This window comes from Palaemon carinicauda, chromosome 18 (assembly GCF_036898095.1).
Source record: "Palaemon carinicauda isolate YSFRI2023 chromosome 18, ASM3689809v2, whole genome shotgun sequence".
NCBI classification, from domain to species: Eukaryota; Metazoa; Arthropoda; class Malacostraca; order Decapoda; family Palaemonidae; genus Palaemon; species Palaemon carinicauda.
Window position 1 is genome coordinate 107511330 of NC_090742.1, and position 16417 is coordinate 107527746.

Sequence of the window (16417 nt, forward strand, 5' to 3'; positions counted from 1 at the left end):
GCACCTTTCCTGATCGCGGGCTAGGTTGCACTTCCTATTGTTTTTCTCAATTATTTTAGTGAAATTATAATTGTTTGTAATCTTAACTTGTTCCGGCATAGATACAAACCCTCCGCTATTTATAGGGGTATACTTATGGTGTAGCTGAAAGACGAGCTATGATTACTTTAGTGAGGGATAACTACCCCATCCGCTAGTTAGTGGGTGGGGGTGGGGTAGACTGGCTACCCCGCTCACTCACACCTCGGCTGAGTAACCACTTTACTTTTTGGCACGGTAGAGGATGGACATGCTGCCGTGCTCTCCCGTAATGACTTGCCTTGAAAGTTTTTCTGTCATTTTTTCTTTTTCTCTTGTGTGTGCTTTCATTTATCTTATACATATATATGCATGTATATATGTATAAATGGAAATATACATTTATGTTGTTAGATACTCGTAACTTTAATTACTGTTGACAACGCATCCGACGGCCTCTGCCGTAAGGGAGTTGTCATTGTGTTGATATTACTTCCCTGCCTTGCCGCCCTACACTGCGCTGATGGTTGGCAGGTTCTCAACACTCCTGTGTGTTTGTTTCATTACTGAGTTGAAGTGTATAACAGTTCAGCCCCCTTTCGAGGAATAATCCTACAAGGAAGGTAACTTATTCCTCGAATAGTTCATGTTGCGCAGGGAGCATGAATTGTAACTGATCACAACTTTTATTTTTTCTCTACAGATAGCAGCGATGTAGAACACAAGGCCAATGGCTACAGCCGCCCTGTTCATTATCCTGCATTCCATGTGGTAGCTCGTGAGCTGCCCACATTACGAGGTAGCAATCGTTGTCAACCTTCAACTTGATGTTCCTCCTTTGAGGGGAACTTCTCTCTCTCTCACTAGAGAGATATTATTACACCTATGCTTTTTTCCCATAGAGCTGGGAGAAAGCTTGCCTTAGGCAATGTCCTCCTTCGGGAGGACTTCTCTCTCGTTCGCGAGAGAGAGATTATTATGCCTACGCTTTTTTCCCATAGAACTGGGAGAAAGCTTGTCTTAGGCGATATCCTCCTTCGGGAGGACTTCTCTCTCGTTTGCGAGAGAGTCATTATTAAGCCTACGCTTTTTTCCCTTAGAGCTGGGAGAAAGCTTGTCTTAGATGATGTCCTCCTTCGGGAAGACTTCTCCCTCGTTCGCGAGAGAGATATTTTACGCCTACGCTTTATTCCCATAGAGCTGGGAGAAAACTTGTCTTAGGCAATCTCCTTAGGGAGAACTTTCCTCTCGTTCGCGAGTGATAACTTGTAGGAGTTTACTGATCTACCAGGGGCGGTGGCAGAGCTTTCTTCGAATCAGGTTACCCCTTCTGGGGAACGAGTCTCCCGTTCTCGAGAGAAGACCGTCTCTGGGCATCGGCGGTCCCCTGTTACGCTTATGGTTCTCCTTCAGGGGCGGAGCGAGAGCCTTATCTTAAGTGACGTTCTCCTTCGGGAGAACAAACCTCCCCTGCGGAGGTGTTATCTTTAGATCTTTGAACCTGCTGGTTCTCATGGATCCTTCAGGGTCTCATTACGACCACCCTTTGGGCTGGCGTGATCATGAGCCGTCATGCTCTCATCATGTTGATCTTGCAGGTTCTCATGACAGTAGGAATCCTTCGGGACTCCGCTCGAAATCTTCGGGTTTCAGTTATGCTGAACCTTCGGGCTCTGTAACTATGGTAATGTTGAGCCTTCGGGAACTTGTACCATCACTCACGCTGACCTTTCGGGGTCTCGTGACAGAGGAACCTCGGTTCCTCGTTATGCTGACCCTTCGGGGTCTCGTAACATTAGTTACACTGAACCCTTGGACTCTCGTAACTTTAGCTACGCTGAACCCTTGGGCTCTTGTAAATTTAATCACTCTGACACTTCGGTGTTTCGTGACTGGGAAACTTCGGTTTTTCATTGCGCTGACCCTTCGGGTTCTCATAATATTAGTTATGCTGAACCCTTGGGCTCTCGTAACTTGTCACTCTGACACTTCGGTGTTTTGTGACAGGGAAACTTTGGTTTCTCGTTGTGCTGACCCTTCGGGGTCTCGTAATATTAGTTACGCTAAACCCTTGGGCTCTAGTAACTTTAGTTACGCTGAACTCTTGGGCTCTCGTAACTTTAGTCACTCTGACACTTCGGTGTTTTGTGACTGGGAAACTTCGGTTTCTCATTTGCGCTGACCCTTCAGGGTCTCGCAACACAGGCTACGTTAGGCCTTTGGTCTCTCATGCCCTTAGTCACACTGACCCTTTAGGGTCTTGTGACAGAGAAACTTCCGTTTCTCGTTTGCGCTGACCCTTCCGGGTCTCGCAACACAGTTCACGCTGAACCTTCGGGTTCTTGTGACCATAGTCATACTTATATGACAGAGAGTTTGCAGACCCTCGTTGTGTTGATCGTTCGCGCTCACACAACACAGGCTATCGTGAACCTTCGGGTGAATGTAGCAGTGAGTACTCTCTCCACACTGAGAGCTCTCGTGCACATGACCAAGTTGGCGCGCACGGCTGATCTGGCGCGCACGACCAATCTGGCGCGTACGATCGGATTGGCTCGCACGACCAATTTGGCACGTAGCACCAACTTGGCGCGCACGACTAACCTTATGTGCACAACCAACACTGCGTGCGCGAACAACTGAGCGCGCGCAATCAGCTGCGCACGACTAACCTTATGTGCACAACCAACACTGCGTGCGCGAAAAACTGAGCGCGCGCAATCAGTTGAAGTGCGTGAAGTAGGGGTTCACGTTACACGATTCCTGTAAATTCCATCAGGAATCAGCGACAGAGTTCCTGCGGGTTTTCGTCACAACATCCCTATGGGTCGTGAGGAAGGAATTCACAAATAGATTCTGAACCCCTAGGTTCTTATCCTAATCTCTTGGTTCCCGCGATCCAGAAATGTTTGTACACTCCCAGCTGATTACTATGTCAGCTAGGCTGGTTTCGCCAGTACCGACCCTTTCATTTTCGAACGAACCACAGTCATCTTTCCTCCACCTTCCCACTTCGAGTGGTTTGGTTAGCAGATGGAAATCAGCGGGAATGAAAAATTCTTTACTTTCCAGTTCATTTCCCCTGGCAGGCCTTGCCTGAATTAGACGGTAGTTTTCTCACTAGTGAGAAAGCGTTCGATGGCAACTCCTTCGGGTAAGCGGTCGATGGCAATTATGTCTGGTCTTTTTGAAGCAAACCCCCGCATACGAAACTTCACCCTTTTCAGGAGACACGTTCCTGAGAAGTTTTACTGAACTTCAACAGGTGTTGTTAAACTTCATGAAGGCTGTAAGCCTTCCCGGAGCATGAGCTCTAGCCAAGACAAAATCTTGAGGTTATTGTCCTAAACTCGGGTTCTACCGTTTGATTGAGTCAGCCTCTCCCGTCATTGTACCTTGGGTACAACAACTTGTCGTTTCACACGATAGGCTTCTGAGCCTTTTTATTCTACCCTTACAGGGTTATTGTCTCGAACAATTAGTCCCGAAGGAACAATGTTAGCTGACGTTAAAGAACGGTAGCAACAGCATGGGCACCTTTTTATTACGTTTACAAACGTTTCAAACCCCGCCCACAGGTAACCAGACATCCGTTTCTATGTAATGAACACTGGCTAGCCCCTCACATAAAGAGGAGGGGCAAACCAAAGGAGAAATGATCTCTTCTATAACTGTATATTTTGTTTGAGAACATGTGCGCTCTCATTCAAGAAAATATTACAGTTAGTCAACGATCAAAAATTCCTTGGGCAATAATGTTGAGATTCGTCGCATATACATTATTCCTGCAACCGGATTCTATGCAAACGTTTCCTGGGGGCAGAGAATACACATGCGGTAGCGAAGATGGATAAGTATATATGCGTGTAAGCGATCTTTCTGCCAATAGGGGCTATATACATCTGGCAATTAGAACTCCGTTCTATCAAGTTGTATAGTTATATCCCTTACTGAAACCAGGTTATTCAGTACATTACTTGGCTAATCTCCTGTAACCAGAAATACGGCATTTACGTACTGCCGTCTTATAGGCTTTTTTCCTTTTCCCCGTTCGAAAGTCTTAGTCTCCTACAAAGGCTTTGGCTGGCAACATTTAATATAAATACTAGTTTACCGATCGGAGACGGAGAAGTACGAACATTTTTTGTCCTAAGAAGGAGAAACCTCCATTATGAACGTTTTCAACGTTCTCCAACTGAGTTCTGGACACGACTTTCAAGTCGAACTACACATATATGCTTGTCATGCTCACAGATTGGTGTTACTACTCCGTAGTAGACTTATGCTTTTTACCCATCCTACAATAGATTGAAGATACGTCTCAATCCCCTCTTGGGTTTGGTTGGATGTGTTCAGTGATTACTGTACAGTCCCCTGTCCGGAAAGCGATTTCTATGGAGATTTGCTCTTCTAACATTAGCTGTACTGATTAACTGGTTTACCGTTTGGTATTGGTCTTAATCGGCCAACGACACTGGATTGGTGGCAGTTGGAGGGAGGACAGGCTGTTCCCCTTCATTGCAAGAATGTGCAAATTGTTACATGTCTCGACATCATCTCGAGATGTGTTTATTGCTATGCACTCCCCCCTCACCGCTGGATGATCCGCGGATGATGGGTGTCAGACGAGAGCTTCTGCAAAGAGGCCTGTCTTCTCTTTTACCCTCTAGATCTGATGCTCCCTTTAATGCATCAAAAGAGGGGGGGGGGGCATAAACTGCACCACTCCATCCTCGACCGTTGGCCCGATTCAGAAAGGTACCAGCATTCACCTCTCTTAGAGAACCATCTAGCAGTACGAAGCCTCAGATGGACAGAGGACAACTAGTTGCCCCCATCTGCTCGTGTCATTCCTGGTACAGGAATGTACTTGCAAAACTACCCAGATAGTGGGCTCCTAGTGTCTTGGAATCATCTTGTATCCAACAAAGTCTTAACTTTGTGAGGTCCCCGACTGTGGTTATGCTCGCAGCGGCCCTGAACTTCAGGCTCCCGCTCGACCGTTCCCTAGTCACGGAATATAAGCCCTAAACAAGATGTATTCCAAGATCGGTGGTGCGGCCTAGAGGTGTGTCTTTTTTCCCCCATTCGGTCAGGTGAAAAAGTCTTCAGCCAAGTCAGGATAAGCAAGATCTTATCAATGACTCCAATAGCTTCGCTATGGCATCCCACAGAATGGTTCCTGGACCTTCTGCAGCCCCTGACGGAGTTCCAATAGCTTCGTATGGCAACCCGCAGAATGGTTCCTGAACCTTCTGCACCTCCTGACGGACACTTTCTTAAGCCGTAGCTTTGCTTCGACTTCACGTCTGGGACGATCCTACACCACCTCTCTCAGAGAGGCCTTTCGCAACGAATTGCGGAAAAGATGTCTAGGCACCTCAGACACTTTTCAGCGTCGGTCTTCCAGGCGAAATGTTCGGTCCTTTGTGACTGATGTCATGCTAGGGGATTCTCTCCCATCGATGCCTTTACTTATACAAGTTTGAGATAACTTGTCCCCCGTCGGATCTCAACCTCTTCCTGGGAACACGGTTCGGGTCCTTCAGTCCCTGAAGGCCCCTCTCTGCGAATATTTATGCTAGGCAGAAGATTGCTTCCTTACATGGAAGACGGCCCTTTCTACTCACTTGGGCTTTGACCAAGAGAGTTAGTGTGTTGTATGATCAATCTTCTGATGACTCTAGGAGACAGGGAGAAGTAATCCTCAGCGGCATCCCTGAGTGGATTGCCAAGACTCAAAATCTGAGTGTGCTCTACCCTAGGTGCAGCCCATTTTGGATAAAGAGTCTTCGTTCGGTAACCGAAAACCCATCAACTGGGGTTTTACCCAGTGAGGAGTTTGTGGGATTACCTTAAAAGAATGATATCAGCTCGCCCCCGTGTGTCGGCACTGTTGACCAGCACGAGGAAGGTCAAGAGGAGGATCTCAAGGATTTCCTTCCCCTCTGGGATCGGAAGGCAATTGAGGTTGCTCTCAATCTACACCCTCCTCCATCCTAAGATCCAGAGCTCGTAACGTCATTCTATGGCATCCCACAGAATGGTTCCTGGACCTTCTGTAGCCCCTGACGGAGTTCCAATAAGTGGGCATGTGGAAGCGTCAACCGACCTTCACGGTCCACTACCAGCAAAGACGTAACCCACAAGAACATGGAGACCTTTTCCATCGGTCCTGTGGTGGTCGCACAACAAATGGTCTAAACACCCCAGGCTCCTTGATGGACAAGTAGCAGAGGATTGAGGGCTGAGGTTACCCGGATTAGTCTGGGGTGAATGACTAAGAATGACTGGCTCCTTTCTTCCTTTCACCTTCTCCCCTCTGGGGAAAACAGCTCCGCAAGCCTCAGCATAGCTGCCCTCACCTCGCTGCAGGTAAAACTCATTTCCCTTGTGCCTCCTAAGTATAGAAGAATACTTTATTACGTCCCCAATACCTTTTTGAGGGAGGGTATTGGGTAAGTCTTAAGAACAATAGGTTTAGTACTCGAGTTCCTATGTTAAAGACAAGCCACACTGTTAGTTCCATTCACACACAAGCTTCTGCAGGCTGCTATCAGTGCATTACCTCATATTGGCAATTGATTTTAGCGAGGGTAGGGTCTCTTCTACTATCGATCTCAGATTGAAATAGAGAGGACCCCTGGTCATGACCAAGGCCAGTTGGTGAGGACTTCCTCCCTCCTAAGAATAAGTCACCCCCATAAATAGCAGAGGGTTTGTATCAACGCCGGAACAAATAACAAATTTTTGGGCTCAAGCCATGTCGTCCTGATGGAAGCTTCCTATTGGCAGCTTTCTAAGGAATATTTGATACTCCCAGAGAATTGACCATAGGTCTCCAGAATTCTAACTCCTTGCGCGAGTATCCTTAAAATTTCTCTTAAGGATATCGCATAATATCAGGGGACGTATTTCTTGATAAGACACGTCTGAGGGGGAGGAGTGGCGAAATTGAAGGGGAGCCATCATCAAGGTACCCAGTGGATCCCCTACCCGTACTACTACAGGGTCCAATATGGCTACCCATTCCTTGTTTTGTAGCGAATTATGCACGGTGTATGCCCACTTGCTCTCAGTGTTCTAGATCACTATTTACGAGGATTTATCATGCATTCTCCAGCATCTTCTGCCTCTGGAAAGTTGAGTATTTAATCTTTCCTGTGTATAATTTTTAGCTTCCTTCTCACAGTTAAATTAGCATAATTTAGATGTGTTTATCGGAGCGTAGCCGGTAACCGGAGGCGCCCTTTTGGACGCTGTCGTTCGCCATATATGTCTTATTTAGTCAGTAGAACGACGTTCGCGATATTTAGCTTTAACGAATTATAGCTATTTAGGCAAAATTATACTAGTGAAGATAAGATCATGCACGTATATTTCCTCTTCCTTAAATGTAACGTTCATATACATTAGAGTCTCTATGATATAGGTAGCTAACATAGTCTACGCGCTTTAGTATACTTTCGTACATTATCCCCGTTTACCCTCGCGTATCGTTTTATCAATTCAACAGGAGATTGTATATCTCTTAGAATTATTTATATAATTCGATACTTATCTCTTTTAAGAGATATAAGGGTAAACCCTTCTTTCCCTCCGAGTGTCGCCATTAGGCGACAACCCTATCTTAGTCTTGCCATAGAGTAGTATACTCTGGCTTGCCTAGGCTAGTGTTTTCTGTCTTCCCCCTTGCCGGCGAGCATCCCGACTTGGTTTTACGACAGTAACTAAGAATATTCAGGATTCAGTTTAGAGTTTCAATAGTGTCATGTATATCATTTATGGAGAAGTAAAATTGTGTGTCATCTGCAAATAGTTTGAACTTCACGCCATGCCTTTCTAGCATTTTTAATAGACCAATAGTATAGATGCAGAATAAGATTGGGCCAAGTACACTCCCCTGGGGTACCCCTCTGTTTAAGGGTTCATATGATGAATAAGAGTTTCCAATTTGTACACAATAATTTCTACCAGCTAAGTAGTCTCTTAGGTATTCGAAGGCTTAATCTTCAACGCCGATGGACCGTGGATCATTTAGTAGCCGTTCATGCACAACTGTATCAAAAGCAGGACTGAGATTGAGCAGTATTAAGATACCACATTTATTTTCATCCATAATTTCTAGCATAACATTTACAACAGAGAAGATGGCTGTCTCCGTAGAGTATAGTTTTCTGTAAGCAGATTGGTTGTCAGGCAAAGCTTCTATTACTTCTAAGTGACTGACTAGTTGTTCAAGAATTACATATTCAAGCACTTTTGAGACAAAGGATAGATTTGAAATAGGTCTGTATGAGCTTAATTCCTGGTAGTCCAGTGCATTTTTTTCAGAACTGGTGTGACTATAGCCATTTTTTTCAGATTTAGGAAACTTACATTCATCAATGCTTCATTTGCTATTCTCATTATCATTTCGGCTAGACTAGAAAAGTCTCTCTCTCCAATTGCTTCAGATATTGGCATAGGATCGATCGCGGTTTGTTTTCTTTGCTCTCTTGATAATTCTGGTGATGTCTTGTGTTATGTTGTTAAATCGTATTAATTTTGTCTGTGTGCCTGGTGTATCATTAATCTGATGTTGAGTATTTACAAATGACCTGGTTATATTTTCGATTTTGTTTTTAAAGAATACTAGAAAATTATTTGCTAGTTCCTGGTCACTGTATCCAGCAGGTAGCTTCTTTTCTTTTATATTTCATATTATACCATTCAGGAGACGAAGTAACTTATTTGTCTGTCGCTGTTTCGAGGCTCTTTCTCTTAATATATTCACTTTTTTTCCTTCTTAAATAGGTAGTTATATTGACACGCAGCAGTTTTGTATTCTACCCAGGTACTCTGTTTTTAACCTATTCCACTTTCTTTCTCTACGCCTTTTTTCCATCGTTTTTACCAAAGTCTCTTCATCAAACCAAGGAGATTGGTCTTTTACAGTTAGCCTTTTCCATCGGTGGGCACATGGTATCATACACACTTTTACTCACTTTATTATAAGTGGTCGTAAGACAGTAAGCACACTTAGCTCCTAACAGACGTTGGTCATCATGATCACAGGGAATGTTGATAGCATCATTTATTTTCTTTGTAACTTCTTTAATAAATATGGTAGGAGAAAAATTTGATTTATTACTAAAGTTTATTTTCTTTACTAGTGCATGTTTCTGTAGAGGTAGACTAAACGTAATAAGTTTGTGTACTGGGGAGATAGTACATTTCTCTTCGACTTCTATATCAGATTCAATATTATTCATGTCATCACTTGAAACTAAGTCTAACGCATGCCCAGTTAAAGTAGATGTACAGTCAACATTATTCACTAGTCGATATGATTCTAGTAACTCGCTAAATGCCAAAGCGTCAGGATTTGATGCTTCATCCATCTAAAAATATGTCACCACATAACTAATTCGTTTTTCTCCATGATAATCATCTCATTGAGAGCACAGAATTCTTCAAAAAAGATACTAGTGTTTGTTCTAGGAGGATTGTAGATTGTTACAAAAGAATATTTTTCTGTTTTTTTGGCGTAAATTTGGTATCTATATATTCAAAGGTTGTTACACTAATTCTTTTTAACATTTTGAGATTTGAGTAACTTTTATGAATAAAGAGTCAGACACCCCAACCAGACCTACCTACCTCTCGGTATGTGAAAGAAGGCATGTGTGGGGGGCGTCATTTCAGTGATCTTTGCTTTGTCCAAGTAATTTAGCCATGTTTCAGATAATGCTAGTATATCAAAATATTTCTCGTTTATCAATTCTCGAATTTGAACAGTCTTATTACCTACAGATTGTATATTTACATAGCCACAGTTTATGATATCCCTAGTAACCATAATCAGTATTTTCCGCTAGTCTTTTCAGTTCCAAGTCATAAGCTTTGCAGTCTCTAGAATTTACTGTGTGGTCACTTGGTTTGTTTAAGTTTGGGCAGTTTATACACTTTGACACTTGCGAATTACACTCCCTGGTGGAATGTCTCCCTGAAGATTTCCTGCAGACTTTATCATCATTCTTAGACTTGTAATTTTTTTCAAGATGTCCATACCTCTGACAGTGGTAGCAAGTGATCACGTGGTACCTATCACGTATGTTATAGATACCCCATCGTTACGAAACTTTGTCCCCATTATCATGAATAGCCCTTCAAACTTCAGGATAACATTTCAGCACAGAGGACTGGCACAACAAACCAATGCATGGACAATACATGAGACAGACTAAAGAACTAGCCAATGATGACACATGGCAATGGCCACTGAGGGGAGAGCTCAAGAAGGAAACTGAAGGAATGATAAACAGCGGCACAAGATCAGGCCCTCAGAACCAGATATGTTCAAAGAACGATAGACGGAAATAACATCTCTCCCATATGTAAGAATTGCAATACGAAAAATGGAACCATAAACCACATAGCAAGCAAATGTCCGGCACTTGCACAGAGCCAGTACAAAAAGAGGCATGATTCAGTGGCAAAAGCTCTCCACTGGAGCCTGTGCAAGAAACATCAGTTACCTTGCAGTAATAAGTGGTACGAGCACCAATCTGAGGGAGCGATAGAAAATGATTGGGCAAAGATCGTCTGGGACTATGGTATCAGAACAGATAGGGTGATATGTGCAAATAGACCAGACGTGACGTTGATTGACAAAATCAAGAAGGTGTCACTCATTGATGTCGCAGTACTATGGGACTCCAGAGAAAGAGGTATCAAGACTTGAAAATAGAAATAAGAAGGATATGGGCATACCAGTGGAAATTTTACCTATAATTAAAAAAACACTAGGCACGATCCCAAGACCCTTGAAAAGGAATCTAGAAAAAAGAGAGGCTGATGTAGCTCCAGGACTCATGCCAAAGGTTGTGATCCTAGGAACAGCATACCTAATAAGAAAAGTGATCGACTTCTAAGGAGGCAGGATGCAACCAGGAACGTACTCTATAAATACCACTCAGTCGAAACAATGATAGAAAAAAAAATAATGATAATTTAGCTCATTCCTCCACAAATGAAACCAGTAAGAGTTTACTCCCAAAAGCCTGCTCTCTACCCTTTCCCCAAAGAGAGGGCACCAATATGAATTAGGAGGCTCAAATATAGGATAAATATAGCTTTATAGGACCCAGAGCATCACAAGAATAAAAAAGTACCAACTACAATAATACTGACAGGCATGATAGACAGAATGATAGTACTCCTATCCCTAGAACCCGACCTACCCCTAGACCACAGGCCAAGCAACATATTGATACCTTAGGTTCAAACGTTATTGGTTGGTTGAAGACAACCACAGGTCCCACTGGTGGTTTTGAAAAATAACCCCAGTCCCAGCAATGTTATGTCTTTTTGACAACCTAGACAGTGAAAAGACCATGAGAGGCTATTCAGTAAAGTAAAAGTTCGAAAGAGCTCTTGCACATCACCCAGCTCAAGACACTGAAAAAATATTCCTTGTGTAAGCTGAGTAACTCAGCCATGCCATACCCCCATTTTAAAGGTAAATTTTGATAGAATTTGAAAGGTTCAAGAAATCTTAACCAGATTGAGAATAGGGCATACTAGCCTCATAGAGAGATTTTACAAGATAGAGGTGCACCTGTGTGAGCTCATTGTGTCAGGTTCGTGTCAATTGAACACATTACTGCACATAGCTGCTGATTTATAAATTAATGGTGGAGATACCACCTCAATAATAAATTTCTGTCAATATTCGTTGAGATAGTATTAATGTATATGCCCTTCTCACCTATCTGAAATATGTACCTATGACATAAGGCCAATTTTATTTCAATTTTATTTGTAGTTTGAGTTAATAGTAATTTTTGATAATGGGACTACATACTTTTTAACTATTTCTTTTGATTAGATCTTTTATTTATAATTTATTCATTAATCATATTTAAGACAACACTGAATGATTTCCTAGCATGGTATTTTGCCTGAATTTTATAATCCAACTTAACACTGCAACTCGAGAGCAAGTCATATTGTCATTATAGAGAAGGTACGTTTAATCAATTAAACCGAGAATTTGAAGGTAAAAAGCCTTTGCAAAGACCCTTTTTATTATTCTAGTCTACCATGTTGATATAGAAGGCAGAACAATCCAATGCAGTGCATTATTCATATAGTATATAATTTTAATGTAAATAATTCGTTTGGGATAAAGTGGAAAGACCTTTTTTCGTCATCATTGTGTACCCTTCTATAATTTTAATTAAGTAAAACTAAGTAATAATATCTAAGGTTTAAAGAATAAGCTTAATCAAACACCATACATTTATTTGGGAATTCAGTACATAACACAAAACACAATATAGGATTAAGAAACTAGATATACTTAAATGAAAATCATGCACCACATGTAAAGCTTAAGCTACATAAATTGTAACGCTTTACTTAAATTAGTAAACTTGTATTTAGTTATTAATTTTTTTAATAAAATAATTAATTACACATTTTCATACATGAAAATAATCTATTTTCGAAATCTTGATAAGATCAGAACGTATGTAAGTTGTGTATGGATTATGTTTTATTTACACTTTGCTTGAAATAAAGTATATTTTTTCATGAAAAATATTACAAAACATGATTGACTACTACAATAACTAGCGCACTGACATCTCTGGTACTGTAGAAAGGACAAACATAAATGCAGTTTCATTTTGTATGCTGGGTTTGAAAGCCCAGTCACGTTGCAGAAAAAGTTTCAAGGCACATAAAAATGCTACGCATTTCTTATAAATAGAGAACATGGTTACCAATTATGATATGAAAAGCACAAAAATTTAAAGTTCGCTTATTCTGCTCTATTCAGGCTGACAGTTCATAGCTCAGATCATGATTCCTAAGATATCAAACTTCAATCATTTATTGATAATCATGGTCTCTTACATCTCTTTGTAATCTCTGTAATAAACCTAATATTTCACCCATTTACTGAAAAGTCTACTCTCTTCATAGTCACTGTAGTTCCAGCGTATCAAGTAATACTGAAACTAAGTGACGATATCTATTCTATAGAATGTCTTGCAGATGAATGAGAAAGTTGTAAAACAGGACTTGATGCGCAAGAAATTGTTTATAGCTATGACTACCAAGGCCACTGTGTTTAATTTTCATGGGTGATCACCTCTCAAAGTCCTCCTCATCTTATTCATTCGCATAGAATGGGAAAAATAAATGTTATCAAAAATCTGTTTGAGGTTCCTCATCTTTGACTCAAAAGAATCCAGGTTGTCTACTTCATACTATGCTCTTCGTGCATTCTGATCAAACCAAGTGCCTGGTATTGAGAGAACACTACCAAAGCAAAGTAACCACGGACCAAAGTGCCTAACAATATGCTTATAGCCATCCCAATGACCTTTGTGTCTGTTCCAAAGGTTGCAAGAATCCAGATGAACAAGGAAAGGAAGACAATAGCGTTGACTGCCTCTTGGCCGATAAATGGTAGTAACAGACCCCGACGATCCTGAAAAAATGAAAGTTAATCAGAAATGTTAACTACTACTGTATATTCTGCTTATCAAAAATACATTCATGCTAGATAGAAATAAAAAAAAAATCAGAATCTAAGAATTTACGTCCGATATGGTTACCAATTGGGTAACATGGATTTGGTATTGTAAATATATAAGATGTGACCTACTAGATACTCTTTTTATTTGAAATTCATGAAAATTTGTACTAAGGCCGTACATGGTGTAAACTAATGAACTCTCAGTTGAATAAGACTCCGAAAGACTTACGTCTTTTGACGGCCTCTATAGTAACGGAAGCTGGAAAAAGCCATTGTTAATAGTTTTGATTCCATAGAAATCCGATTAACATACTGATGAATTAAAAAAATTAATAATTCGTTCATATAGGTTTTAGAAACGCTTTAGCCTTTCATTCTTATATCATCATATTCAAGGTAAAATCATCGTCAGTAAATTATGTAATGTTTAAAGGGACTAAATTCTTCAACAAATCTAATGATGACTGATTTGTAAATAACATATCTGATAATCCCGGAAAATACCGAAACATCAATAATAAAAACCCTTATTTCTACACTCCTGATGTTCATATGGCTTCTTCTCCAGAAGCTCCGTTTAATCTACCATTACGTATTACTTTTTTTTCTAATGTTATAATTTTCCCATTAATGGTACGAACACTTTGTAGGATATGCCTGACATAATACTCTGAACCTAGAATTAAATTAGTTACTGAACTACCGCAATAGGAGTTATTGACATTAAAATCCTAATTTAAAAAATTAACTACATAAACAGTAGAAAAAAAACAGACTGGTGTGGAAGTACTTCTCTGCCTAAATACAACCTTATATAAAAAAAATGATATTCTATGGAAAGGATTGCTAAAAACAACAATGATTAAATTAGGCCGTAAACTCTGCATATAATGAATTTTGTTTATTGGTCATAATGATGTACGCAAAGGAGGACATTATAATGGCATTTATAACAAGGTTATGTAACAGACTAGTGTGATGAGCGTTGTAACGATTTTGATGCCTCTAGACTTAGGAACTAAATGGAACTAAAATAATATCCACTTTTCATAACAGTGATAACATTTTCAAGAATCTTATTACTAACGAAAGGGGAAAATCGAGAGGTTTAGGAGGGAGCGATGTCCTTACAAGTACTCCCCCCCCCCCAGACATCAGGCGGTGTAGAGGGCTGATGAGACTAGTCTTCGTTTCGTTTCGGGCGTCGGAGAGTTCCTCTTGTTCTTGAACGGAGGGGAGCGTCGGCGGTCAGCATATGGATCGCTACCTCTCGTCGTCGTTTGTTGCTTTTCTTCTCATTGGGCGCCTTGTTTTGAGGTGGCACTCTGGATCTGCCAGGTCCTGCGGAGGCAGTGTCACTTCCTTCGAGAAACGCCGGTTTCACGTGGTCTATTGAGACCCAGTCCTCTTGGCCATGCACGTCGAGAAGGAAGGCTTTTGTCGTTTTCTTGATTACTAGGTAGGGGCCTCGATAGGGTCTGGTTAGCAGCTGTCGATGAGCGTCGACACGGACGAAAACATACCCGCAGTCGTCCAGGTTCCTCGGCTTGAAATGCTTAGTTCTGTCCTGGTAAGTTTTAAGACATGGCCTGAACTTTCTGGCGATGTCCCTAAGATGATCCAGTTGCGTGTCGTCGGTTGATGTGGGAAAGAATTCGCCGGGAACTGCGATCGCCTCTCTGTAAACCTTTTCAGCGGGCGATGGCTCGCCATCTGCACGAGGGGCGGTGCGAAGGCTGAGAAGTACCCAAGGAAGTCGTGATTTCCAGTCCCAGTCGGTGCAGCTTGCCATCAGGGACGCCTTGAGGGCGCGGTGAGTTCGTTCGACCATGCCGTTTGCTGCAGGGTTGTACGCCGTGGTGCTGTGGAGTGTCATTCCCATCAGGTTTGCCAGAGCGAGCCATATCTCTGACAGGAAAGCGGGGCCTCTGTCTGTCGTGATGTCGTCAGGAACACTAAATCTGCTCACCCAGCTTGACAAAAGGGCTTCGGCGCATGCTTGGGTCGTAGCTTCGGTCATCGGTGATGCTTCCAACCACCTCGTGGAGCGATCGATGATTGTCAGCAGGTAGCGAGCAGATCCCGAAGGCGGCAAAGGTCCCACGACATCGATGTGGATGTAACCGAAACGTCTTTTCGGTTGGGGAAAATCACTTATCCCTGATTCGGTGAGACGGCTTATCTTGCTTGTCTGGCAATTGATGCATGTCTTCGCCCATTCCCGGGCGTCCTTTTTGATCCCTGGCCAGATGAACTTTTCAGACAGGAGGCGAGCAGTGGTGCGTCCTGAGGGGTGTGAAAGTCCATGGATGATGTCGAATATTTTTCTTCTGCAGGAGGACGGAATCCAGGTGTCGCAGAGGATAGTTACTCCTGGTGGCCCAAGGGGAATTGCAGTTATCTTGGGCGCAGATGGCCCCATCAGGTGATCCTGTGCCTCTAGGTCGGTGCGCTGCTCGGATGCAAGGTTGGCGTAGTCAATTCCCAGGTGGATTGAGTCTATTTTAATCCTTGAAAGGGCGTCTGCAACTGGGTTTTTCTTTCCGGGAACGTAGCTTATGGTGCACCCGAATTCGGCGATTGCTGCGAGATGACGTTGTTATCGGGAGGACCATGCGTCTGTCGATTTTGGGGTGGAAGGCCATCGCGATGGTGAAGGGTGTGCCTTCCAGGATGTGCCTGAAGTGGCGGACGGCGAGGTAGACGGTGAGGAGCTCCCCATCGAAGGTGCTGTATCTTGTTTCGGCAGGTTTCAGTTTTCTGCTGAAGAATGCCAATGGTCGAGGAGAACCATCGACGAGCTGTTCCAGCACAGCCCCACAGGCGATGTTGCTGGCGTCGGTCGTCAGTCGCAGAGGGGCGTTGTCG

The 16417-nt window shown here is 42.5% G+C and overlaps 1 protein-coding gene across 1 annotated transcript in view; it reads right to left on the reverse strand.

Annotated features, from left to right (window-relative positions):
• Positions 1 to 12289: 12289 nt before the first annotated feature.
• LOC137657941 (uncharacterized) overlaps positions 12290 to 16417 on the reverse strand; it is a 145825-nt gene continuing 141697 nt past the window's right edge. Inside the window, exon 5 of the mRNA XM_068392653.1 lies at positions 12290 to 13501. Coding sequence (XP_068248754.1) covers positions 13268 to 13501 — 234 coding nt within the window. The 3' untranslated portion in view covers positions 12290 to 13267. The remainder of the gene's footprint in view (positions 13502 to 16417) is intronic.